At 41.9% G+C, this 26,213-nt stretch overlaps 1 protein-coding gene across 37 annotated transcripts in view; it reads left to right on the top strand.

The window, feature by feature from the left end:
• PDE4DIP (phosphodiesterase 4D interacting protein) overlaps positions 1 to 25,722 on the top strand; it is a 224,037-nt gene extending 198,315 nt beyond the window's left edge. For 10 of the 37 annotated variants that reach the window (XM_060300611.1, XM_060300669.1, XM_060300573.1 and 7 more), the window contains 8 exons: positions 367 to 491; positions 17,680 to 17,919; positions 19,275 to 19,391; positions 19,949 to 20,175; positions 21,336 to 21,479; positions 22,581 to 22,719; positions 23,012 to 23,058; positions 24,694 to 25,722. In XM_060300611.1, the coding sequence (XP_060156594.1) occupies positions 367 to 491; positions 17,680 to 17,919; positions 19,275 to 19,391; positions 19,949 to 20,175; positions 21,336 to 21,479; positions 22,581 to 22,719; positions 23,012 to 23,058; positions 24,694 to 24,735 (1,081 nt within the window). In that variant the 3' untranslated portion in view covers positions 24,736 to 25,722. Of the gene's footprint in view, positions 1 to 366; positions 492 to 17,679; positions 17,920 to 19,274; positions 19,392 to 19,948; positions 20,176 to 21,335; positions 21,480 to 22,580; positions 22,808 to 23,011; positions 24,018 to 24,693 lie in introns of all 37 variants that reach the window. The other 27 variants (XM_060300509.1, XM_060300504.1, XM_060300493.1 and 24 more) reach the window with 11 other exon arrangements.
• Positions 25,723 to 26,213: the final 491 nt, after the last annotated feature.

The raw sequence follows: 26,213 nt of genomic DNA, 5'->3' as shown, positions 1-26,213 counted from the left end.
CATTCTCGTGCTTCCAGTTAGTTTTAAGATATTAGTCCCACCATAACCTAGGAAGCTTCTACACCAGCCATGATGCTGGTCCCCAGTGTAAACCCTGTAACTGCTTGACAACATGAAAAGAGCAATGTGGGGCAGTAAGAATACCAGGTAGTGTGTCCTAGGTATGGTAGCTAATGGCATGACTCCAAGCACAGTTACTTTACCTTCCAAGCCTCTGTTGCCACATCTGTAAAATAAAAGCGATGGTCTTCATGACCCCTAAGTTGACATCTAGGGCTAGAATTCTATGATGCAGAAGTTGGCTCACAGCCTCTTGCCCTGGTGGGGCCTCACCAGCTCAGCAGACCCTTGCTTCTCCCCTGACAGGCTGCAGCATAAGCTGGCCCTCTTGCAGCATCAGTGTGAGGAGAAACAGCAGCTTTTCCAGTCCCTCCAGTCAGAGCTACAGATCTACGAGGGACTTTATGGCAATTCCAAGAAGGGGCTGAAAGGTATGTTTTCCCTTCTTCCCCACCCTATGAGCTTCTTGCTCTTGCTAAGAGTCCTGGTGAAGTCTCTACCTTGGGAGTTGTGGAGATCTTGGAAACCTATCTTGCTCTGTCTCAGAAAAAAAACCTCAGTCATTGAGGATCCCAATAAGAAGAGAGGGGAGCTCTCACACACAAAGCCCAGAGGTTGGTGACATGAACAAGATCCAGCCTCGACATCCTTAAAAATAGGCCACAAGAGTCGAACTATACCCACCTGCATGGTCTGAGACAAGTTAATCAAAGTCCAGATTATACAGTAATTCAAAAACAAATACACAGAACTGTCCTGGTGATATCATCATTTGAAAATGTCTTGAATGTTGTGAATTCTGACCACCCATGCAGCCAATGTTGCAGAAAACCTGCTCTTACCCCAGTGAGAAAATTAAAAGTTTTTTTAAAGAAATTTTTATTCTGGAATTTTTGTCAGAAAAATAATTTGCAGATATATTCTCCAAGTCTTTTTAGTGTCATTGAAAGACAAAACTTTTAAATTTTCTTGAAGGTCAATTAATCAAATTTTTTGTTTTATTATTTATGCTTTTCTTTATGTCCTAGCTAAGAAATCTTTGTCTATCTCAAGATCATAAAGATTTCCTTGTATTTTTCTTATTGCAGTTTTATAGCTTTTGCTCTTATGTTTAGGACTGCATTTCACTTTGAGTTAATTTTGTATGCGAAGTGAGAAAAAGGTTAAAGTTTTTCCAGCACCATCTGTTACAAAGACTGCCATTTCCCATTGAATTACCTTGGCAGCTTTGTTGACAGTCAAGTGACCATAACTTCTGTTAATAATATTTTGTAATTTTTAGTATATTCATCTTTCATATTTTGACTTATACATAAATATTTCTCATGTGTGTGGGATAACATTTTTATTTCAATTGCCAAATAATTGGGTTTTTTGCTAAGATATAGAAACACAATTGACTTTTCATCACCATGACTATCTTCTAATTGCTTGGCAATCTATTGAAAAACGATTGCCAAGGCAAAAAAAAAAAAATCACTTCTCAATATATGTGTGAGTCTATTTCTGAAATCTCCATTCTGTTCCATTAATCAATATGCCTATTCTTACACCAATACCAAACTGTCTACATTGTTAGAGTTTTATAGTAAATTTTGAAATCAGGTTGGGTAAGTCTTCATACTTTGCTCCCTTTTTATTTTTTTTTCTCTTTTAAAAAAATGTTTAAAATTTATTTTTTATATTGGAGTATATTTGGCTTACAATGTTGTGTTAGTTTCAGGTGTACAGAAAAGTGATTTAGTTATACATATATCAATTCTTTTTCAGAATCTTTTCCCATATAGGTTATTGCAGAGTATTGAGTTCCCTGTGCTACACAGTAGGTCCTTGTTGATTATCTATTTTATATTAAAGTGTGTTTATGTTAATCCCAACCTCTTAATTTATCCCTCCCCCTCAACCCTTTCCGCTTTGGTAACTATAACTTTCTAAGTCTGTGAGTCAGTTTGTTTTGTAAATAAGTTCATTTGTATCATTTTTAAAGATGCTACATATAAGTGATATCATATGATACTTGTTTCTCTGTCTGACATACTTCATTTAGTATGATAATCTCTAGGTCCATCCATGTTGCTACAAATAACATTATTTCATTCTTTTTTATGGCTGAGTAATATTGCATTGTATATATGTACCATATCTTCTTTTTTTTTCTTTTTATTCTTTTGAGACATTTATTTTTAACATCTTTATTGGAGTATAATTGCTTTACAGTGTTGTGTTAGCTTCTGCTGTATAACAAAGTGAATCAGTGATATGTATACATATATCCCATATCCACCCTCTCTTGCATCTCCCTCCCACCCTCCCTATCCCACCCTTCTAGGTGGTCACAAAGCACAGAGCTGATCTCCCTGTGGGATGCAGCTGCTTCCCACTAGCTATCTATTTTACATTTGGTAGTGTATATATGTCAGTGCTACTCTCTCACTTCATCCCAGCTTACCCTTCCCCCTCCAAGGGGGAAGTCCTTCTTGAGCGTCCTCAAGTCCATTCTCCACGTCTGCATCTTTATTCCTGTCCTGCCCCTAGGTTCATCAGAACCTTTTTTTTATTTTATTTTTTAGATTCTATATATATGTGTTAGCATATGGTATTTCTTTTTCTCTTTCTGACTTACTTCACTCTGTATGACGGAGTCTAGATCTATCCACCTCACTACAAATAACTCAATTTCATTTCTTTTTTATTTTATTTTATTAATGTCTTTATTGGAGTATAATTGCTTTACAATGGTGTGTTAGTTTCTGCTTTATAACAAAGTGAATCAGCTATACATATACATATATCCCCATATCTCCTCCCTCTTGTGTCTCCCTCCCACCCTCTCCGACCCCTCTAGGTGGTCACAAAACACAGAGCTGATCTCCCTGTGCTATGTGGCAGCTTCCCACTAGCTATCTATTTTGGTAGTATATATAAGTCCATGCCCCTCTCTCACTTCATCCCATCTTACCCTTCCCCCTCCCTGTGTCCCCAGGTCCATTCTCTACATCTGCGTCTTTATTTCTGTCCTGCCCCTAGGTTCTTCATAACCATTTTTTTTCTTTAGATTCCACATATGTGTGTTAACATACGGTATTTGTTTTTCTCTTCCTGACTTACTTCAATCTGTATGACAGACTCTAGGTCCATCCACCTCACTACAAATAATTCAATTTTGTTTCTTTTTATGGCTGAGTTAATATTCCATTGGATATAGGTGCCACTTCTTCTTTATCCATTCATCTGTCGATGGACACTTAGGTTGCTTCCATGTCCTAGCTATTGTAAATAGAGCTTCAATGAACATTGTGATACACGACTCTTTTTAAATTATGGTTTTCTCAGGGTATATGCCCAGAAATGGGATTTCTGGGTCATATGGTAGTTCTATTTTTAGTTTAGTTTTTTTTTTTTGAATTTTTGTATTTTATTTAATTTATTTTTTTATACAGAAGGTTCTTGTTAGTCATCAATTTTATACACATCAGTGTATACATGTCAATCCCAATCACCCAGTTCATATTTTTAGTTTTTTAAGGAACCTCCGTGCTGTTCTCCATAGTGGCTGTATCAATTTACATTCGCACCAAGAGTGCAAGAGGGTTCCCTTTTCTCCACACCCTCTCCAGCATTTATTGTTTGTAGATGTTTTGATGATGGCCATTCTGACCGGTGTGAGGTCATACCTCATTGTAGTTTTGATTTACATTTCTCTAATGATTGGTGATGTTGAGCATTCTTTCATGTGTTTGTTGGCAATCTGCACATCTTCTTTGGAAAAATGTCTGTTTAGGTCTTCTGCCCATTTTTGGATTGGGTTGTTTGTTTTTTTGACATTGGGCTGCATGAACTGCTTGTATATTTTGGAGATTAATCCTTTGTCAGTTGCTTTGTTTGCAAATATTTTCTCCCATTCTGAGGGTTGTCTTTTCATCTTGTCTATGGTTTCCTTTGCTGTGCAAAAGGTTTTATGTTTCATTAGGTCCCATTTGTTTATTTTTGTTTTCATTTCCATTTCTCTAGGAGGTGGGTCAAAAAGGATCTTGCTGTGATTTATGTCAAAGAATGTTCTTCCTATGTTTTCCTCTAAGACTTTTATAGTGTCTGGCATTACATTTAGGTCTTTGATCCATTTTGAGTTTATTTTTGTGTATGGTGTTAGGAAGTGTTCTAATTTCATTCTTTTCAATGTCGCTGTCCAGTTTTCCCAGCACCACTTACTGAAGAGGCTGTGTTTTCTCCGTTGTGTATTTTTGCCTCCTTTAACAAAGATAAGGTGACCATATGTGCATGGGTTTATCTCTGGGCTTTCTATCCTGTTCCATTTATCTATATTTCTGTTTTTGTGCCAGTACCATACTGTCTTGATTACTGTAGCTTTGTAGTATAGTCTGGAGTCGGGGAGCCTGATTCCTCATGTTCCGTTTTTCTTTCTCCAGTTTTGCTTTGGCTATTTCAGGTCTTTCATGTTTCCATACAAATTGTGAATTTTTTTGTTCTAGTTCTGTGAAAAATGCCTTGGTAGTTTAATAGTGATTGCATTGAATCTGTAGATTGCTTTGGGTAGTAGAGTCATTTTCACAACGTTGAGTCTTCCAATCTAAGAACATGGTATATCTCTCCATCTGTTGGTATCATCTTTAATTTCTTTCATCAGTGTCTTACAGTTTTCTGTGTACAGACCTTTTGTCTCCTTAGGTAGGTTTATTCCTAGATATTTTATTCTTTTGTTGCAAGGGTAAATGGGAGTGTTTCCTTAATTATTCTTTCAGATTTTTCATCATTAGTGTACAGGAATGCACGAGATTTCTGTGCATTAATTTTGTATCCTGCTACTCCACCAAATACATTGATTAGCTCTAGTAGTCTTCTGGTAGCATCTTTAGGATTCTCTATGTATAGTATCATGTCATCTGCAAACAGTGACAGTTTTACTTCTTCTTTTCTGATTTGGATTCCTTTTATTTCTTTTTCTTCTCTCATTGCTATGGCTAAAACTTCCAAAACTATGTTGAATAATAGTGGTGGGAATGGGCAACCTTGCCTTGTTCCTGATCTTAGAGGAAGTAGTTTCAGTTTTTCACCATTGAGAACAATGTTGGCTCTGGGTTTGTCATATATGGCCTTTATGATGTTGAGGTAGGTTTCCTCTGTACCCACTTTCTGGAAAGTTTTTATTGTAAATGGGTGTTGAATTTTGTTGAAAGCTTTTTCTGCATCTGTTGGGATTATCATATGGTTTTTATCCTTCAGTTTGTTAATATGGTATATCACACTGATTGATTTGTGTATATCGAAGAATCCTTGCATTCCTGGGATAAACCCCACTTGATCATGGTGTATGATCCTTTAATGTGCTGTTGGATTCTGTTTGCTAGTATTTTGTTGAGGATTTTTGCATCTATGTTCATCAGTGATATTGGCCTGTAGTTTTCTTTTTTGTGACATCTTTGTCTGGTTTTGGTATTAGGGTGATGGTGGCCTCGTAGAATGAGTGGGAGTGTTCCTCCCTCTGCTATATTTTGAAAGGGTTTGAGAAGGATAGGTGTTAGCTCTTCTCTAAATGTTTGATAGAATTCGCCTGTGAAGCCATCTGGTCCTGGGCTTTTGTTTATTGGAAGATTTTTAATCACAGTTTCAATTTCATTACTTGTGATTGGTCTGTTCATATTTTCTATTTCTTCCTGGTTCAATCTCAGCAGGTTGTGCATTTCTAAGAATTTGTCCATTTCTTCCTGGTTGTCCATTTTATTGACATATAGTTGCTTGTAGTAATCTTTCATGATCCTTTGTATTTCTGCAGTGTCAGTTGTTACTTCTTTTTCATTTCTAATTCTGTTGATTTGAGTCTTCTCCTCTTTTTTCTTGATGAGCCTGGCTAGTGGTTTATCAATTTTGTTTATCTTCTCAGAGAACTAGCTTTTAGTTTTATTGATCTTTGCTATTGTTCCCTTTATTTATTTTTCATTTATTTCTGATCTGATCTTTATAATTTCTTTCCTTCTGCTAACTTTGGGGGGTTTTTTGTTCTTCTTTCTCTAATTACTTTAGGTGTAAGGTTAGTTTGTTTATTTGAGATGTTTCTTGTTTCTTGAGGTAAGATTGTATTGCTATAAACTTCCCTTTTAGAACTGCTTTTGCTACATCCCATAGGTTTTGGGTCATCGTGTTTTCATTGTCATTTGTTTCTAGGTATTTTTTGATTTCCTCTTTGATTTCTTCAGTGATCTCTTGATTATTTAGTAGTGTATTATTTAGCCTCCATGTGTTTGTATTTTTTACAGTTTTTTTTTTCCTGTAATTGATATCTAGTCTCATAGCATTGTGGTCAGAAAAGATGATTGATGTGATTTCAGTTTTCTTAAATTTACCAAGGCTTGATTTGTGACCCAAGATATGATCTATCCTGGAGAATATTCCATGAGCACTTGAGAAGAAAGTGTATTCTGTTATTTTTGGATGGAATGTCCTATAAATATCAATTAAGTCTATCTTGCTTAATGTGTCATTTTTTTAACATCTTTATTGGGGTATAATTGCTTTACAATGGTGTGTTAGTTTCTGCTTTATAACAAAGTGAATCAGTTATACATATACATATGTTCCCTTATCTCTTTAATGTGTCATTTTTGTTTCCTTATTTATTTTCATTTTGGATCATTTCATTTGTTTCATTATTTATTTTCATTTTGGATGATCTGTCCATTGGTGAAAGTGGGGTGTAAAAGTCCCCTACTATTACTGTGTTACTGTTGATTTCCCCTTTTATGGCTGTTAGCCTTTGCCTTATGTATTGAGGTACTCCTATGTTGTGTGCATAAATATTTACAATTGTTATATCTTCTTTTTGGATTGATCCCTTGATCATTATGTATTGTCCTTCTTTGTCTCTTTTAATAGTCTTATTTTAAAGTCTATTTTTTCTGAAATGAGAATTGCTACTCCAGCGCTCTTTTGATTTCCATTTGCATGGAATATCTTTGTCCATCCCTTCACTTTCAGATTGGATGTGTCCCTAGGTCTGAAGTGGGTCTCTTGTAGACAGCATATATACGAGTCTTGTTTTTGTATCCATTCAGACAGTATGTGTCTTTTGGTTGGAGCATTTAGTCTATTTACATTTAAGGTAATTATTGATATGTATGTTCATATTACCATTTTATTAATTGTTTTGGGTTTGTTTTTGTAGGGCTTTTCCTTCTCTTGTGTTTCCTTCCTAGAGAAGTTCCTTTAGAATTTGTTGTAAAGCTGGTTTGGTGGTGCTGAATTCTCTTAGCTTGTGCTTGTCTGTAAAGGTTTTAATTTCTCCATCAAATCTGAATGAGATCCTTGCTGGGTAGAGTAATCTTGGTTGTAGGTTTTTCTCTTTCATCACTTTAAATATGTCCTGCCACTCCCTTCTGGCTTGCAGAGTTTCTGCTGAAAGATCAGCTGTTAACCTTATGGGGGTTCCCTTGTATGTTATTTGTTGCTTTTCCCCTGCTGCTTTTAATATTTTTCTTTGTATTTAATTTTTCATAGTTTGATTAATATGTGTCTTGACATGTTTCTCCTTGGATTTATCCTGCCTGGGACTCTCTGCACTCCCTGGACTTGATTGACTACTTCCTTTCCCATGTTATGGAAGTTTTCAGCTATAATCTCTTCTAATATTTTCTCAGACCCTTTCTTTTTCTCTTCTTCTTTGGGACCCCTATAATTTGAATGTTGGTGCATTTGATGTTGTCCCAGAGTCTTTGAGACTGTACTCAATTTTTTCATTCTTTTTTCTTTTTTCTGCTCTGCAGTAGTTATTTCCAGTATTTTATCTTCCAGGTCACTTATCCATTCTTCTACCTCAGTTATTCTGCTATAGATTCCTTCTAGAGAACTTTTAATTTCATTTATTGTGTTGTTCATCATTGTTTGTTTGCTCTTTAGTTCTTCTAGGTCCTTGTTAAACATTTCTTGTATTTTCTCCATTCTGTTTCCAAGATTTTGGATCATCTTTACTATCATTACTCTGAATTCTTTTTCAGGTAGACTGCCTATTTCCTCTACAGTTGTTTGGTATGGTAGGTTTTTACATTGCTCCTTCACCTGCTGCATATTTCTCTGTCTTCTCATTTTGTTTAACTTTCTGTGTTTGGGGTCTCCTTTTCTCAGGCTGCATGTTCGTAGTTCCCACTGTTTTTGGTGTCTGCCCCCAGTGGGTAAGGTTGGTTCAGTGGCTTGTGTAGGCTTCCTGATGGAGGGGACTGGTGCCTGTGTTCTGGTGGGTGGGGCTGGATCTTGTCTTTCTGGTGGGCAGGTCCACGTCTGGTGGTGTGTTTTGTGTTGTCTGGGAACTTACTATGATTTTAGGCAGCCTCTCTGTTAATGGGTGGGTTTGTGTTCCTGTCTTGCTAGTTGTTTGCCATGGGGTGTCCAGCATTGGAGCCTGCTGGCTGTTAGGTGGAGCTGGGTCTTAGTGTTGAGATGGAGATTTCTAGGAGACCTCTTGCCAATTGATATTACATGGGGCCAGGAGGTCTCTGGTGGGCCAATGTCCTGAACTCAGCTCTACCACCTCAGAGGCTCAGGCCTGACACCAGGCCAGAGCACCAAGACCCTGCCAGCCACACAGCTCAGAAGATAAGGGAGAAGAAAAGAAAGAATAATAAAAAATTATTAAGATAAAAAATTTTTTAAAGTAATAATAATTAAAAAAAGAAGAGAGCAACCAAACCAATAAACAAATCCACCAATGATAACAAGCGCTGAACACTATACTAAGATAAACATAAAAACGAGAAACAAGTCAGTTGCAGGCAGTAAACCCCAAGTCTACAGTTGCTCCCAAAGTCTACCTCCTCAATTTTGGGATGATTCGTTGTCTATTCAGGTATTCCACAGATGCAGGGTACATCAAGTTGATTGTGGGGATTTAATCTGCTGCTCCTGAGGCTGGTGGGAGAGATTTCCCTTTCTCTTCTTTGTTCACACAGCTGCTGGGGTTCAGCTTTGGTTTTGGCCCCATGTCTGTGTGTAAGTCACCCTCAGGCATCTGTTCCTGCCCAGACAGGACAGGGTTAAAGCAGTGGCTGATTAGGGGACTCTGCTCACTCATGTCAGGGGGAGGGAGTGGTACGGTAGTCATAATTGGAATGCAGGGTAAGCCTGCAGTGGCAGAGGCCGGCATGATGTTGCAACAGCCTGAGGCACACCATGTATTCTCCCGGGAAAGTTGTCTATGGATCATGGGACCCTGGCAGTGGCAAGCAGAACAGGCTCCTGGGGGGATGTGTGGATAGTGACCTGTGCTTGCACACAGGATTATCAGTGGCTGCAGCAGCAGTGTTAGAGTTTCATGCCTGTCTCTGGTATCCAAGCTGATAGCCATGGCTCGTGCCCGTCTCTGGAGCTTGTTTAGGCAGTGCTCTGCCTTCTGTGGGCAAACGCGGAAGGAATCCCCTCTCCTTAGACAGTCCGAAACAATGGTCTCTTGCCTCTTAGGAAGGTCCAGAGTTTTTCCTGGACTCCCTCCCCACTAGCTTTGGTGCACTAGCCCCGTTAAGGCTGTGTTCACACAGCCAACCTCAGTCCTCTCCCTGGGGTCTGACCTCTGAAACCCAAGCCTCAGCTCCCAGCCCCCACCTGCCCTGGAGGGTGAGCAGACAGGCCTCTCAGGCTGGTGAGTCCTGGTCGGCACCAATCCTCTGTGTGGGAATCTCTCCACTTTGCCCTCTGCACCCCTGTTGCTGCGCTCTCCTCTGTGGCTCCAAAGCTTTCCCTACTCCCACCCCGACTCTCCACCAGTGAAGTGTCTTCCTAATGTGTGGAAACTTTTCCTCCTTCACAGCTCCCTCCCAGAGGTGCAGGTCCCATCCCTATTCTTTTGTGTTTGTTTTTTCTTTTTTTCTTTTGCCCTACCCAGGTATGTGGGGATTTCCTTGCCTTTTGGGAAGTCTGAGGTCTTCTGCCAGCATTCAGTAGGTGTTCTGTAGGAGTTGTTCCACATATAGATGTATTTTTTTTTAGATGTATTTTTGATGTATTTGTGGGGAGGAAGGTGATCTCCACGTTTTACTCCTCTGCTATCTTGAAGGTCCCCCACCTACAGTATCTTTTTTTTTAACATCTCTATTGTAGTATAGTTGCTTTAAAATGTTGTGTTAGTTTCTGCTGTATAACAAAGTGAATCAGGTATACGTATACATATATCCCCATATCCCCTCTCTTTTGTGTCTCCCTCCCACCCTCCCTATCCCACCCCTCTAGGTGGTCACAAAGCACAGAGCTGATCTCCCTGTGCTATGCGGCTGCTTCCCACTAGCTATCTATTTTACATTTGGTAGTGTATATATGTCAGTGCCACTCTCTCACTTCGTTCCAGCTTCCCCTTCCCCCTCCCCATGTCCTCAAGTCCGTTCTTTATGTCTGCGTCTTTATTCCTGTCCTGCCCCTAGGTTCGTCAGAACCTTTTTATTTTTATTTTTTAGATGCCATATATATGTGTTAGCATAAGGTATTTGTTTTTCTCTTTCTAACTTACTTCACTCTGTATAACAGACTCTAGGACCATCCACCTCACTACAAATAACTCAATTTCGTTTCTTTTTATGGATGAGTAATATTGCATTGTATGTATGTGCCACATCTTCATCCATTCATCTGTCAATGGACAATTAGGTTGCTTCCATGTCCTGGCTATCGTAAATAGTGCTGCAATGAACATTGTGGTACATAACTCTTTTTTTCTTTTGAAATTAATTATTTATTTTTGGCTATGCTGGGTCTTCACTGCTGCGTGTGGGCTCTCTCTAGTTGCGGCAAGCGGGGGCCCCTTCTCCCTGCGGTGCATGGGCCTCTCATTGAGGTGGCCTCTCCTGCTGTGGAGCACAGGCTCTAGGCACGCAGACCTCAGCAGCTGCAGCACTTAGGCTCAGTAGCTGTGGCTCACAGGCTCAGAGCGCAGGCTCAGCAGTTGTGGCACACGGGCTTAGTTGTTCTGCAGCATGTGGGATCCTCCTGGACCAGGGATCGAACCTGCGTCCCCTGCATCAGCAGGCAGACTCCCAACCACTGCACCACAAGGAATGCCCCATAACTCTTTTTGAATTATGGTTTTCTCAGGGTATATGCTCAGGAGTGGGATTGGTGGCTCATATGGTAGCTCTGTTTTTAGTTTTTTTAAGGAACCTCCATACTGTTCTCCATAGTGGCTGTACCAATTTACATTACCACCGACAGTGTAGGAGGGTTCCCTTTTCTCCACACCATCTCCAGCATTTATTGTTTGTAGATTTTTTGATGATAGACATTCTGACCAGTGTGAGGGGATACCTCATTGTAGTTTGGACTTGTACTTTTCTAATAATTAGCAATGTTGAGCATCTTTTCGTGTGCTCTTTGGCCATCTGTATGTCTTCTTTGGAGAAATATCTATTTAGATCTTTTGCCCATTTTTTGCTCGGGTGGTTTTGTTTTTTGATATTGAATTGTATCAGCTGTTCGTATATTTTGGAGATTAATCCCTCGTCAGTCACAGTGATTGCAAATATTTTTTCCCATTCTGTGGGGTGTCTTTTCATTTTGTTTATGGTCTCCTTTGCTGTGCAAAAGCTTTTAAGTTTAATTAGGTCCAATATCTTTATTTTGGGTTTTATTTCATTAGTCTAGGAGGTGGATCCAAAAAGATATTGCTGCGATTTATGTCAAAGAGTGTTCTGCCTATGTTTTCCTCTAAGCGTTTTATAGTATCTGTCTTACATTTAGATCTTCAATCCATTTTGAGTTTATTTTTGTGTATGGTGTTAGGGGATGTTCTAATTTCATTCATTTACATATAACTGTCCAGTTTTCCTAGCACCACTTATTGAAGAAACTACCTTTTATCCATGTGTAGGCTTGCCTCCTTTGTTGTTAATTGACAATAGGTGCATAGGTTTATATCTGGGATTTCTATCCTGTTCCATTGATCTATAAGTCTGTGTTTGTGCCAGTACCATACTGTTTTGATTACTGTAGCTTTGTATTAGTCTCAAGTCAGGGAGCCTGATTCCTCCAGCTTTGTTTTTCTTTCTCAAGATTGCTTTGGCTATTTGGGGTGTCTTGTGTTTCCATACAAATTTTAAGACTTTTTGTTCTAGATCTGCAAAAAATTCCATTGGTAATTTGATAGGGATTGCACCGAATCTGTAGATTGCCTTGGGTAGTGTAGTCATTTTGACAATATTGATTCCTCCAATCCAAGAACATGGTGTATCTTTTGATCTGTTTGTGTCATCTTTGATTTCTTTCATCAGCATAGATTTCAGAGTACAGGTCTTTTGCCTCCTTAGGTAGGTTTATACCTAGGTATTTTATTCTTCTTGATGTGATGGTAAATGGGATTGTTGCCTTAATTTCTCTTTCTGATCTTTTGTTGTTAGTGTATAGAAACGCAAGAGATTTCTGTGTATTAATTTTGTATCCTGCAACTTTACCAAATACATTGAGGAGTTTTCTGGTAGCATCTTTAGGATTTTTCTATGTGTAGAATCATGTCATCTGCAAAAAGTGACAGTTTTACTTTTTCTTTTCCAATTTGGCTTCCTTTTATTTCTTTTTTCTCTCTGATTGCCGTGGCTAGGACTTCCAAAACTGTGTTGACTAAAAGTGGCAAGAGTGGACATCCTTGTCTTGCTCCTGATTTTAGAGGAAATGGTTTCAGCTTCACACCATTGAGTATAATGTTAGCTGTGGGTTTGTCATATATGGCCTTTGTTATGTTGAGGTAAGTTCCCTCTGTGCCCACTTTCTGGAGAGTTTTTATCATAAATGGGTGGTGGATTTTGTCAAAAGCCTTTTCTGCCTCTATTGAGATGATCATATGGTTTTTATTCTTCAATTTGTTAATGTGGTTTATCACACCAATTGATTCATAGATATTGAAAAATCCTTGCAGCCCTTGGTTAAATCCCACTTGATTGTGGTGTATGATCCTTTTAATGATTTGTTGGATTCAGTTTGCTAGTATTTTTTTTTTTTTGAGGATTTTTGTGTCTATGTTCATCAGTGATATTGGCCTGTAATTTTTTTTGTGTGTGTGGTATCTTTGTCTGGTTTTGGTATCAGGGTGGTGGTGGCCTCATAGAATGAGTTTGGGAGTGTTCCTTCCTCTGCAATATTTTGCAATAGTTTCAGAAGGATAGGTGTTAACTCTTCTTTAAAGATTTGCTAGAATTTGCCTCTGAAGCCATCTGGTCCTGGACTTTTGTTTGTTGGAAGTGTTTTAATCAGTTTCAATTTCAGTAATTGTGATTGGTCTATTCATATTTTCTATTTCTTTCTGGTTCAGTTTTGGGAGATTGTACCTTTCTAAGAATTTGTCCATTTCTTCTAGGTTGTCCATTTTATTGGCATATAGTTGCTTGTAGTAGTCTCTTATGATCCTTTATATATCTGTGGTGTCCATTGTAACTTCTTCTTTTTCATTTCTAATTTTATTGATTTGAGCCTTCTTCCTTTTCTTCTTGGTGAGTCTGGCTAAAGGTTTATCAATATTGTTTATCTTTTCAAACAACCAGCTTTTGGTTTAATTGATCTTTTCTATTGTTTTCTTTGTCTCTATTTCATTTATTTCTGCTCTGATCTTTATGATTTTTTTCCTTCTGCTATCTTTGGGTTTTGTTTGATCTTCTTTCTCTCGTTGCTTTAGGTGTAAGGTTAGGTCGTTTATTTGATATTTTTCTTGTTTCCTGAGGTAAGATTGTACCGCTGTAAACTTCCCTCTTAGAACTGCTTTTGCTGCATCCCATAGGTTTTCGATCATCATGTTTTCGTTTTGTTCCTAGGTATTTTTTTTTAACTTCCTCTTTGATTTCTCCAATGATCCATTGGTTGTTTAGAAGCATATTGTTTTGCCTCCACATGTTTGTGTTTTTTTAGTTTATTTTTTTCTTGTAGTTGATTTCTAATATCATAGTGTTGTGATTGGAAAAGATGCTTAATATGATTTCAATTTTCTTAAATTTATCAAGGCATGCTTTCTGGCTCAGCATATGGTCAATCCTGGAGAATGTTGCATGTGCAATTGAGAAGAATGTGTATTCTGCTGCTTTTAGATGGAATGCTCTATAAATATCAATTCCATTTGGTCTAATGTGTCATTGAAGGCCTATGTTTCCTTATTGATTTTCTGTCTGGATGATCTGTCCATTGATGTAAGTGGGGTGTTAAAGTCCCCCACTATTGTGTTACTGTTGATTTTTCCTTTTATGGCTGTTAGCATTTGCCTTATATATTGAGGTGCTCCTATGTAGGGTGCATATATGTGTACAATTGTTATATCTTCTTGGATTGATCTTTTGGTCATTATTCAGTGTCCTTCTTTTAGTCTTTGTTTTAAAGTCTATTTTGTCTGATATGAATATTGCTACTCCAGCTTTCTTTTGATTCCATTTGCATGGAATATCTTTTTCCATTCCCTCATTTTTAGTCAGTATATGTCCCTAGATCTGAAGTGGGCCTCTTGTAGACAGCATATATATGGGTCTTGTTTTTGTATCCATTCAGTCAGTCTATGTCTTTTAGTTGGAGTATTTAATCCATTTACATTTAAGGTAATTATTGATATGTATGTTCTTATTGCGGTTTTGTTAATTGTTTTGGATTTGTTTTTGCAGGTCTTTGTTCATCCCTTCCTCTTTTGTTCTCATCTCTTGTGATTTGATGATTATCTTTAGTGTTGTGTTTGGATTGATTTTTGTGTGTGTGTGCATGTATCAATTGTAGATTTTTGGTTTGCGGTTACCATGAGATTTTGAGATAGCAGTCTATATATATACACAAGATTTTTTTAAGTTTTAAGTTGCTAGTCTCTTACTTTCAAATGCATTTCCAATACCCTGCATCTGTACTCTCCTCTTCTCACAACTGCTGGTTTTGATATCACATTAGAGTATGGATGATTTCCTACCTTTACAGTATGTTTGCCTTACCAGTGAGCTTTCCCATTCATAATTTTCTTGTTTCTCATTGTGGCCTTTTCTTTTTGGCCTAAAGAAATTCCTTTAGCATTTGTTGTAAAGCTGGTTTGGTGGTGCTAAATTCTCTTAGCTTTTGCTTGTCTGTAAAGCTTTTGATTTCTCCATCAAATCTGAATGAGAGCCTTGCTGGGTAGAGTATTCTTGGTTGTATGTTTTCCCCTTTCATCATTTTAAATATATTGTGCCACTCCATTCTGGCCTGCAGAGTTTCTGCTCAAAAGTCAGCTGATAACCTTATGGTGATTCTGTTGTATGTTATTTGTTGCTCTTCCCTTGTTGCTTTTAATATTTTTTCTTTGTCTTTAATTTTTGTCAGTTTGATTAATATGTGTCTCGGCATGTTCCTCCTTGGGTTTATCCTCTATGGGACTCTCTGCTCTTCCTGGATTTGACTGACTGTTTTCTTTCCCATGTTAGGGAATTTTCAGCTATTATCTCTTCAAGTATTTTCTCAGGCCCTTTCTCTCTCTCTCTTTTCCTTCTGGGACCCCTATAATGTGAATGTTGGTGCATTTAATGTTGTCCCAGAGGTCTCTTAAAGTGTCCTCATTTCTTTTCATTCATTTTTCTTTATCCTGTTCCAAAGCAGTGATTTCCACGATTCTGTTCTTCTGCTTCATTTATTCTGCTATTGATTCCTTCTAGTGTATTTTTCATTTCAGTTATTGTATTGTTCAACTCTGTTTGTTTGTTCTTTAGTTTTTCTAGGTCTTTGTTAAATATTTCTATCTTCTCAATCTGTGCCTGCATTCTTTTTCTGTGATTTTGAATCATCTTTACTTCATTACTCTGAATTCTTTTTCAGGTAGATTGCCTGTCTCCACTTCACTTAGTTGTTCCTCTGGGGCTTTATCTTGTTCCTTCGTGTGGAACATATTTCTCTGCTTTCTCATTTTGTCTAACTTTCTGTGTTTGTTGTCTCCTTTCCACAGGCTGCAGGATTGTAGTTCTTCTTGCTTCTGATGTCTGCCCCCTTGTGGGTGAGGTTGGTCCAGGGGCTTGTGCAGGCTTCCTGGTGGGAGTGACTGGTGCCTGCCCACTTGTGAGTGGAGTTGGGTCTTGTCCATCTGGTGGGCAGGGCCAAGTCATGGGGTATGTTTAGAGGCAGCAGTGGACTCTGGACGACTTTATGCAGCCTGTCTGCTGATGGGTGGTGCTGTGTTCCCACCCTGTTGGTTGTTTGGCCTGAGGCATCCCAGCATTGGAGCCTGCAGGCTGTTGGGCGGGGCCAGGTCTCAGTGCCAAAATGGCGACCTCTAGGAGAGCTCATGCTGTTGAATATTCCCTGGGGCCTCCACCACCAGTGTTCTTGTCCCCACTGTGAGCCACAGCTGACTCCTGCCTCCTCAGGAGATGCTCCAAGACCTGCAGGTAGGTCTGGCCCAGGCTCCTATGCAGTCATTGCTTTGCCCTGGGTCCCAGTGCTCATGAAACCATTTTGCACTCTCTAAGACTGGATTCTCTGTTTCTCACAGTCCTGTGGAGACCCTACACTCAAGCCCCACTGGCCTTCGAAACCAAATGCTCTGGTAGCTCATCCTCCCTTTTACAGTACCGCAGGCTGGGGAGCCTGACATGGGGCTCAGAACTCTCACTCCTGTGGGAGGACCTCTGCAATATAATTATTTTCCAGTCTGTAGAAGTGGGTATGAGATTTGATTATATCATGAAAGCACCCCTCCTACCATCTCGTTGTGGCTTCTTCTTTGTCTTTGGATGCAGAATATCTTTTTGGTAGGTTCCAGTGTTTTTTGTTGATGGTTGTTCAGCAGTTAGTTGTGATTTTGGTGTTTTCATGAGAGGAGGTGAGCTCAGGTCCTTCTACTCTGCCATCTTGTCCTGCACTCCTCTTCATTTATCCCATTTAGTGAGAATATTCATATAGCTCATTGCAGAAATATTAATGTGTTTGGTTAAGACCTGTGGCCCTGATGCAACTGGGTGCATGTATTATATGGTATATGCATCCTATAGCCTTGCTAAAAACCAAAACAAATTCTATCTTTTTAACTACATTTGGCTTCAACATTTTTAGATGAGCAATTGTGGTCTTGTAGAATATTTCTTAGATCTCTTCTTCCCCCAGTACATAGAAACAGGCTATGAGTGGTGAGTGGAGGTAAAAAAAACTAGAAGAAATTGAGACGTCCAGTTAGTTATGATCCCTGGTCTGTGGTACCCCACTCCCATTCTTACATGCTGCCCAAAGCCCTGATGCCTTCCTCCTCCTCTCCCTTTGATTCCCAAATGTGGAGGTCATCACATCTCCTTCTCCCTCAGCCCCTCCCCTTCTCTAGTTCAGTATTGATCTCCTGCCCTGGAAGACCCTGCTGTCTAGCCTGCAGGACTGATGTTAATAAGGTGAAATAATAGGTTTGACTTATCTGCCAATCAAATGCCCTCTAGATGGAGGAGGGTCATTTGAGCCTCCAAGGAAACTCCATGCTGGAGTGTATGCCATCTCAGTGTGCACCAGGCCCTGCATAGGAAAAGTGACATATCCATCACAGGTGTGTTCCTGGGACCCTGAAATTACAGTGGGGTCCTTGGCAGAAAGGAATGTCAGAGGAGTGTTCTGACAAATGCTTGGAAATACTTGGTTCAGTGCCACCAGACCCTCCGTCCTCTCTCTACTTTTCAGCTTACACCTGGGATGCCTGTCACCAAGTCCATTTGAGCAGTGACTTGAGCCACCTGGTGGCAGAGGTCCAAGCTTTGAGAGGGCAGCTGGAGCACAGCATTCAGGGGAACAACTGTCTGCGACTACAGCTCGAGCAGCAGTTGGATGGTGGTGCCATCAAAACCAGCCTCAGCCCCTCCTCTGTTAACCAGAAATTCCCCACCAACACTGACCCTGGAAACAAGCAGCTGCTCTTCCAAGGTAGGAAGGAAAAGGGAATCAGGAAGCCCTCAGCCAGTGGGGAGGTCCCCAAGATGTCTACGGTGGAAGGGACAATCTCGCCTCTTCCACGCTCCTTAAGGTCAGGGTGCAATCGAAGGTGCTTCAATACAGTGCCTTGAGAGCGTGGGATTTAGGGTCAGATCTGGCTCCAGATTCTGAGTTTGACACTTACGTGTTGTTTGCCTTGTATTTAAACTCCTCAGGTATTTAAGCCTTAGTTTCCTCATCTTTAACATGAGGATAATAATAATATACACTGTGCATAGTTATATGGAGCATTAAGTGAAATAATTTACCAGTGCCTGATGCAATAAGTGCTCAGCAGTTAACAGCTGTATGTATTAATGCCTATTCTTTATATTTGCAGAGGGCTTTAAAATCTACCACGTTTTCAAACAAATTTTCAAATAATTTCATCAGAGCTAGGGTAGATTTTACTATCTCTGTATTTTACATGAGAAAACGTAGGCACTGGGACAATTAACTGACATGCTAAGGTTTACAGGAGTTAAGAGGCCAATCGAAGATTCGAAGCAGAAGTTTTGATCTGCTGTGTTCCTCCCACCTCACTATGCTCTGTCTCGGTGTTGCTTCTCTTTCCTCTCATGCTTTCCCCTCTCAGAGCCTCCCCACAGCACCAGCCAGGACTCATCTGAACTGGCTCAGTCACTCCTCCTCATCAGCATACAGCACAGAGGCCTGAGATGGAAAGCAGGTTCTAAGCCACATTTGCCTGAGCAGGGTCATTTCTGTCTCTTCGTGATATTTTCCAATACCTCCCCTGGAGGATTGCTGCCTGGTCTCCAATAGGGCATCTCAAACTCACCAAGGCTTATGTCTCCTATTCTTCTTATACTACTACATGCTTTCTAGTATGTCTCTTTCTTATACTACTACATATTTTCCAGCACTGACTCATCAGAATGGTGATTAGAGTGCTGAGTTTAATCGCCCATAAATCCATTCGTTCTTTGATCAAATATTTTTAACATATATACTACATATATTTATACGTATTTATATTTAGTTAGAAAGCGTTGTATTAGACACACTGCATACAATATTATATTCAAATCAGGGGTTAGAAAAATATATCTAATAATTTTTCAAACTAGAAGTTGCTTTCTCATGGAACAGCATTCAATTACAGGAACATCTTGCTCCAAATTAAGTGGTTTGTTTTCCACTGGTTTTGACTGTGGTACATGGGTGATGATTATGTAAGAGGAGAGTCATGCTGCCTTAGATCTCCAGTAGTGAAGATAGGCTGTGCATGTGTTTCAGGAGCAGTATATTCCAGGGTTCCTAAAGTTGTGGTTATCTTTACTCCCTAGACTCAGTTGCCTCCCCTCCAGTTCGGGATGTGGGCATGAATTCTCCAATTCTGGTCTTCCCCAGCTCTTCTCCCGCTGCTCATGGCTCAGAGACCACAACCTTCAATAGGACAAATGGTAAATAGGGCAACTACAGGACTCAGGGTCTAATGATGGAAAATGACTAAAGCAAGTAACCTTTGGTTCTCTATATGCACATTATCTGAATTTAGAGATTTTTCTCTGCATGTCCCACGGCTTTTAGCCCTACTCATTCCACCTCCTGTGGCTGCCTTTTTTGTCATTATTCTTCCTCCTGTGGTTTTCCTATTGCTCTGGTATTTCTTCATTGCACTGTAATCTCTTCCTTCTTGAAAGTGCTCTCTGTATCCAGCTTAATTTCCTTGTCTGTGTCTTCTCAACCCCCAAATTTAAAATTTTTTTAAATTTGTCCTGAATATTTCATTTGTCAATAAGGATAAAATTTGCCTCCTGGCAATTTTATCATTATGAGATGATGTAAGAAAGATTATGAAAATATAGAACCCAGAATATCTATGGACTTCACACTTGTACTTTCCAAGACTGTCATTCTTGTTTCTGGCCTCTTGCACTATTTGATGTCCATTTTGGATTGAACTGAGGATGATTATGTATAACAGTGGATTCTGTGTTATTGTGGTTTTATTCTTCAGAGCTGGGTTTGGATGCTTCTCCAGTAATGAAGAACCCTCCCAAGCTGGAGGGTGATGCTACTGATGGCTCCTTTGCCAATAAGCATGGCCGCCATGTCATTGGCCACATTGATGACTACAGTGCCCTAAGACAGCAGATTGGGGAGGGCAGACTGCTGGTCAAGAAGATAGCGTCGCTCATGAGATCAACCTGCAACTTCCCTGGCCTTGAAGCTCCAGGCACAGAGGTAATCACGTTTTAGCTTTTAGGTGCACCTTTTCCTTAGGCCCTTTCTTCTTCTGATTTTAGCTTCTTCTCCCTCTATTTTTTTTTCCTGCTCCACATCTCCCATCAGCTGAGGATACATCTTCCATTGATATCCAGCTAGGCCTTTTATCTTCATCTGCTAATTTCACTACAAGCTCTGCTCTGTTCCAGATGTAGCTGACTTGCTATTTCCCCTCAGAACCACAGAAAAGCATGTGCAGCATTGCCGTCCTCATCAGTAGAGCACGTTAAGCGTCAACATACACACAATGCTGTACTGAGTACCCTTTGGTAGCTTATTATCTGCTAAAGTCATGCTGGCATATGACCATCTGTGGGCAGAATAAAATCACTTAATCAATTGGCTGGAAAATGAGAATCTGTGTCCATATGGGCCAAATATGTGGAAGGGGTGAGGAGGGTGGCAGCCATGGAATTTCTCTGCTCACACTGAGCAAGGCGGGAGAGCAAGCAGCAAGGCTTCTCAGAGCCCTTCCCCAGGGAGAGATCCAGGTAGTAGCTGCTGTGCTGTCTGAGATACTGGAGATGCACAGGCATGCAGGGACAGCCCTGCCCTCAGGGGCCCCCACGATAGAGAGGGATGCCCACACCTGAGTAAATAAATATAACCAGGGGCTCCAGGCACAAGGTTACAAGGGCTCTGGGTGTGAGGGCATGAACCCAGAATCAGCTGTTATCCCAGGCAAGGAAAGTAACAGGTTCATGGGGGGTGTGCCAACAGGGGATATGTAAGTTCTCGGGGGAGAACATGCCAGGTAAAGGGAGCGGCACCTCAGTCCTTGGAGCTACAAGTGGTGCAGTCCATTTGAAGCATAAGGTGTGATTTACGGAAGGACAAGGGGGCCAGTGCAAAACTAGGGACCTTAGACTCTGGAGCATGAAGCAGGACTAGAAGCTAAAGAATGTGGGGAAAGCTGGAATCAAATGCATTCTTGCAAATCGAGGGGTCCCTGCTGAGGTCAGAGAACCTTGGCTTCCAGGTTAGAAAAGGATTTCACAGGTTTAAGCAGGCCTGTGTCTACGCCTCACCCACAAAGGAAGCTGAGGCCAATGCTCAGCAAAAAAAAAAGTGATGTCTCAGCCCCGGGGATGTCCATGGCTACCTCCCCCTTTTCCCAGGTGATGGGCAGTGAAGGCATCCACGAGCTCAGGAACAGCGCCAACGCCCTTCACCACCGACTGGAGGAGGCGGCGTCCCTCCTCACCATGTTCTGGAGAGCAGCCTTGCCAAGTTCCCACGGCCCTGCGCTGGACAGCAAAGCGGTAAGAAGCCAGCATCCCCTACTGGCTCTGCCCCCAAATATCCTTCTGCCTCCTTGGTCAGCAGATCCTGAAGGTCAGGAGCCGAATGGGCAGCTGGGACCAAGGGGACCTGAGGGGGCGTCCCTGGAGGCAGACCTCTTCTCCGCGGTGGCTGCTTTCAGTGCAGCTCTGACTCCAGCCCCTCTCCCCACACCCCTGACCCCCAGGATAAGTAAGCAAAGAGTAGAAGGAAAGGACATGGAGGAGGCAGAGACACGAGAGCCCTGGTAACCCCTAAATGTTCCGTTTCTTTAACTTTCTGAAGTTTGGCTGCGCTGAAGTTCAGGACCATGTTAAAACATCAACATCTCCTTTCCCTTCCTAGCCCACCCCCACCTCCAGGTCCACATAGTCAGGCAGGATCACAGAATGTCACCAGGAGTCACCCAGCCTCTTGTAGCCACCCCCTGGAATCCCAGAAAATCACTTACATCTGCGTCACAGGGTCAGGCCTGGGGAGAGTCACCCTCCCCCAGGTGCTCTCAGATCTCAGACTGCTTTCTGGTTGGTGACCTTGGATAGGCGGGTTTCAGGATCCCACCCAGGGGTTCCAACTCCAGACTAAGATCACTGACACTTTAGGGGCCCCAATTATGTTAATTCCAAGGAGGGAGCATTTTGCCATCTTGTGGTTGGCAGATATATTTACAAACTTACTGTCTCAGGCCAGCCCCGTCTCCCCAGGCGTGATATCCAGGCATAATATTCCCAACGACCAAGTCTTACTTGTGATGCCCAAGTGATATAACTATGTCAGCACGAAATCTGAGCTCTTGTTCACAGCTGGGAGCTTCAGTGTGGCCTGGAGTCAGGTTCTCCGCAGCAACAGGAGTGTAGCCTCTGCTAATCTGCACGGGGGCTTCCAGGTCCTCAGAGCTCCCACTTCATGGCCCATCCTGAGCCACCACCACCTGCTGGAGGGATTGAGAGGCTTTAATGAGGGAAATCTGCTCCAAAACTACTTGAGAAGATTGTAGAATCCTATCTGGAGCTATAAAGAGCCACCGAACACGGTGCTTGAGGCCTTCTGACCGTTGACAGAGAGCCTGTTTTTCTTCCCAGGGAGAGTCCATGAAAAGGGAGCTTCTGGAACTGAGAACCAAACTATCCAAACAGGAGAGTCTCCTTCAGAGCACAGCTGAGCATCTGAAGACCGCCAACCAGCAGAAGGAGAGCATGGAACAGTTTATCTTCAGCCAGTGTGGGTGCCCCCAGCCAGGGAATGGGACAGGAAATGGGGGTCCTTCCAGGTCCGCCACCTGTGCTGTGAATGGACAGAGACCAGAGAGGTTAGGGGATGGGGGAGACTGATGTGACGTCTCTAAACCTCCTGTGCCATCAGTAATCGTGGAGGCAGAGGAGGGGACACGGGGTGGGGGGGCAGCAGGAGACCCCAAGCTGAGTGTCCAGAAAGACAAGCTTTAGAACACAAATCCAACGCAAGCGTGGGCCCACTGGTAATTTCTGCCTTGGGGGCTGCTTTCTCGTTTCAGTGACCAGGACACACGATGTTTTGAAGAAGGCAAGGACGAATTTGGAGGTAAGGAAACTACTGCACCAGTCGGAGCCATAGAGCCCGCCCCAAACTTATCACCGTCTGTCATCAGAGTGTGCAGGTGATCCTTGACCTGCTCTGACCTTCCAGGAGCAGATGTCTGGTCCATCTGTGGGAGCTCGGGTCCTCATGGGCATCCCTCTAGATTCCATCCTCATCAGCCCTCCACCCCAATCAGCAACCTCCCTTGACCTCTCGGTTGACCCTTACTTTGTCATCATCTTCCCTCCTTATTCCAATTCTGTCTCCTTTATGCCAGGTCAGGAGTGGGGAGAAATGCAGTTCAGTTGATTCTCGAGGTCAGAGGACACATGGGGTCTGCCTCTGAAGCAGCTTTCCGTAAAGGGATCCTGAGGCCTGTCTTGTGTTCTGGGGTTTCCTATACCATTATATGGAAAAATAATGGAAAGATGCAACCTAATAAGTTGATTTCACTGCACACTATTGGGCTGAAAACAGCAATTTGATTTTGATATCTCTTTTTCTTTAAGCAACAACACAAAAGAAAATCCTTGGGTCTTATTGATCTGAAAGAGCATTTGGTAATAAGAAAAAACTGAAACACAAAGGGCAAGATATTATCTCTATGGCAGACCTTCTCTACTTTTATTTAAAACACTAACACATTCTCTAGCAACCGCTTTGATGAAAAACTTGAGGTCTTAGAAATGGCCTAAAAATCAAAAACTAAACCTTTTACCTTGGACTTTAAAGCTTTGCCATAAGCAATTAAGCACATTCCTAGGAATGTTCCTAAATTGTAACCTAAGAGAATGTTGACCCCACAGTATGAAAATGGGTTGGGCCATAATTTAACTCTGTTTTGTTTGTCTGTTTTGCTAATTTCTTCTGTTTTTCTCTGATGATTCCTCTCTTTCCTGAGCCTTTTTAGAAGAACACTTACAAGATTGCCTCTGTAAAACCTTATTCCTGCCTCAGCAAAGGTAACCCAACAGCCTCTCATACCTCCTGGCTTCCCCAGTTTGGAAGTATCCTTCCCACTTCCCCTAGGCCACTGGAAAGGCCCCAAGCCTGAGATCTAATCCCAGGCTTGTTGCTAAGTGGCTGTGTGGCTTTGGCTGGCCCCAGTCTCTGTAAGCCTGCTGACCCTCATCTGTAAGAGGCGGCACTAGAGTTAGATGATCTCTGAGGTCCCTGCTGACCTGGCCCCTCCCCCTCCTCAGCAAGTAAACAGAACATAAACTTTAATAGGAGGACGTCCCTGCAAAATGTCCTCTCCTTCCTACAACAGGCTGCTTCTATATATGCCTGTTTCATACTAAGCATTTCCTTTCCTGGGAGATTGCAAAAGCCATCCTTTTGCTCCAAAGTGAATTGGAGAGTGAACTGGCCCCTGAAGAGGGAGTGGTAGGGTCCGGCCACCTGGTGTGCAGTGGCTTTGAGCAGAGATATGACCACAGGAGGTGGTGGGAAGCTTTTCCTCTAACCTGGTGGCCCCAGTTGCTCCTCCAGACCTCAGCGCGTCCCCTCAGCTCATCCTCGTGACAGGCTCTCAGCGTGCTCCTGGCTTCTGTCACCACTCAGATCTCTCTCCAGCCTCAGTTAGCCACCAGCAGTGCCTGATAATGGACTCTTACTTTGTGTTATTTTCGTCTGCAGGTGAAATCCCTAAGGGCTCTGCCGTGCACTCCAGTCCTGTGACCCTTGCCTTCCAGGAGCCAAGCAAGAAGCGAAGCCACCAGAGGTCCTTAAAACTGCAGGAAGGGTGGGCCTGCCCCCCTGCTTTGCAGCTCCCTGTCTGCTGAGGAGGATCTGGGCCCCACTCCTCCACACCTGCTGGAAGGTCTGAAAGGAGTCAGAGATGTGGCCTGATGGGGCAGGGCGAAAGGCAGAGGGCCTCTCCTGCAGTTGAGGAATAACCAGCCAAGGTCCACTGGACCCAGCACTAAGCAAAACAGGCATAGTTTGTAGAAGACCTTGTGACACTGCTTTTGAACGCCCCAGGGGGATGGGAACCAGCAACAGCACATTTCTCACCTCATCCTCTGAGGGTCAACTCAGGGGAAATAGGACCTGCTTCCTAGCAATGGAGCCCCACACTGGAGCTCCACAGCAGATCTAAAAGCACAGGACTGAGCAGCGGTGCCCTGCAGGACAGTGTTGGCAGACCTAACCTGGGCCAGCGAGCTGGGTCACAGTCAGGCTGGGGATTGTTCTACACTGCAGCACCTGAGTTATTTGAATCCACATGGTGAGAGCAGTGATTCCCAGATGCCATCTCATGCTTAGCCTAGACCTCCTATTTCTGTTCTATTATGATCTCCAAAAAGTGTACTGACCTTACTCTAAATATGCTGTCCCATTTTGTCATCCCAACTTCTCTCTGGGAACTAGGGACTAATGGCCACACCAAGCCCATTGAAAGTCTTGTGTAAAGCAAATCAGTGATCATTTTTAAGTGACATGTGAGGAACCCCCAGTTGCTAAAGCCTAGTCTGTGTCTTCACAGTGCTTTAGAATGTGTGTATGTGTGTATAAATGTATGATATATATTTATATATGTTGCTATAGCGATATGTTGAAGGCTAACATAACTGGTGGATAGGGTCAGTGGGAGGAAAGGAAACAGTCTTTTTGGTGGCTATTAAAGCAAAATATGTATAAAGAAATAAAGTTTTCTTCACCTGCTTAGTTTCTAATTTCTATACCAGTCCTCAGAGTGAGTGTGTAAAAACAGGAAAGACAGACCGTCATTAAAAAGCTAACTGTCTGAAGCAGAATCAAAATGGTGGAGTAGGTGGATATGGAGCTCCTCTCCCCAACAGACATATCAAAAATACATCTACATATGGAGCACTCCTCCTTGAAAAGTGACAGAACTAGAAACCAAAGCTGCAAGAAAGATCTACATGTAATTAATTGGGTAGGAAGGGGAAAAAGAAGAAGACCTGGGTCAGCTCCTGGGCTCCTTGGTGGGATCTGCAAGGAGAAGGTCCACAAGGGTAGATCCTTGCCCTGGGGAGTGAGCAGGTTGAGTCACAATATGGGCATCCCAGTCCTGGGGTCCTGCATGGAGTGGCCAGGCCCCCTTGCCTCTTGGGAAGTCTGTTGAGACAGAAGGGTTGGAGAAGACTAGACTCTACTCAGCAGCAGTGCATGCTGGCTTGCTGACAATCAGG

The sequence above is a fragment of the Globicephala melas genome, chromosome 1 (genome assembly GCF_963455315.2).
Source record: "Globicephala melas chromosome 1, mGloMel1.2, whole genome shotgun sequence".
NCBI classification, from domain to species: domain Eukaryota; kingdom Metazoa; phylum Chordata; class Mammalia; order Artiodactyla; family Delphinidae; genus Globicephala; species Globicephala melas.
Note: the sequence above shows the minus strand (reverse complement) of the source record. Positions and strands in the feature narration are given on the sequence as shown.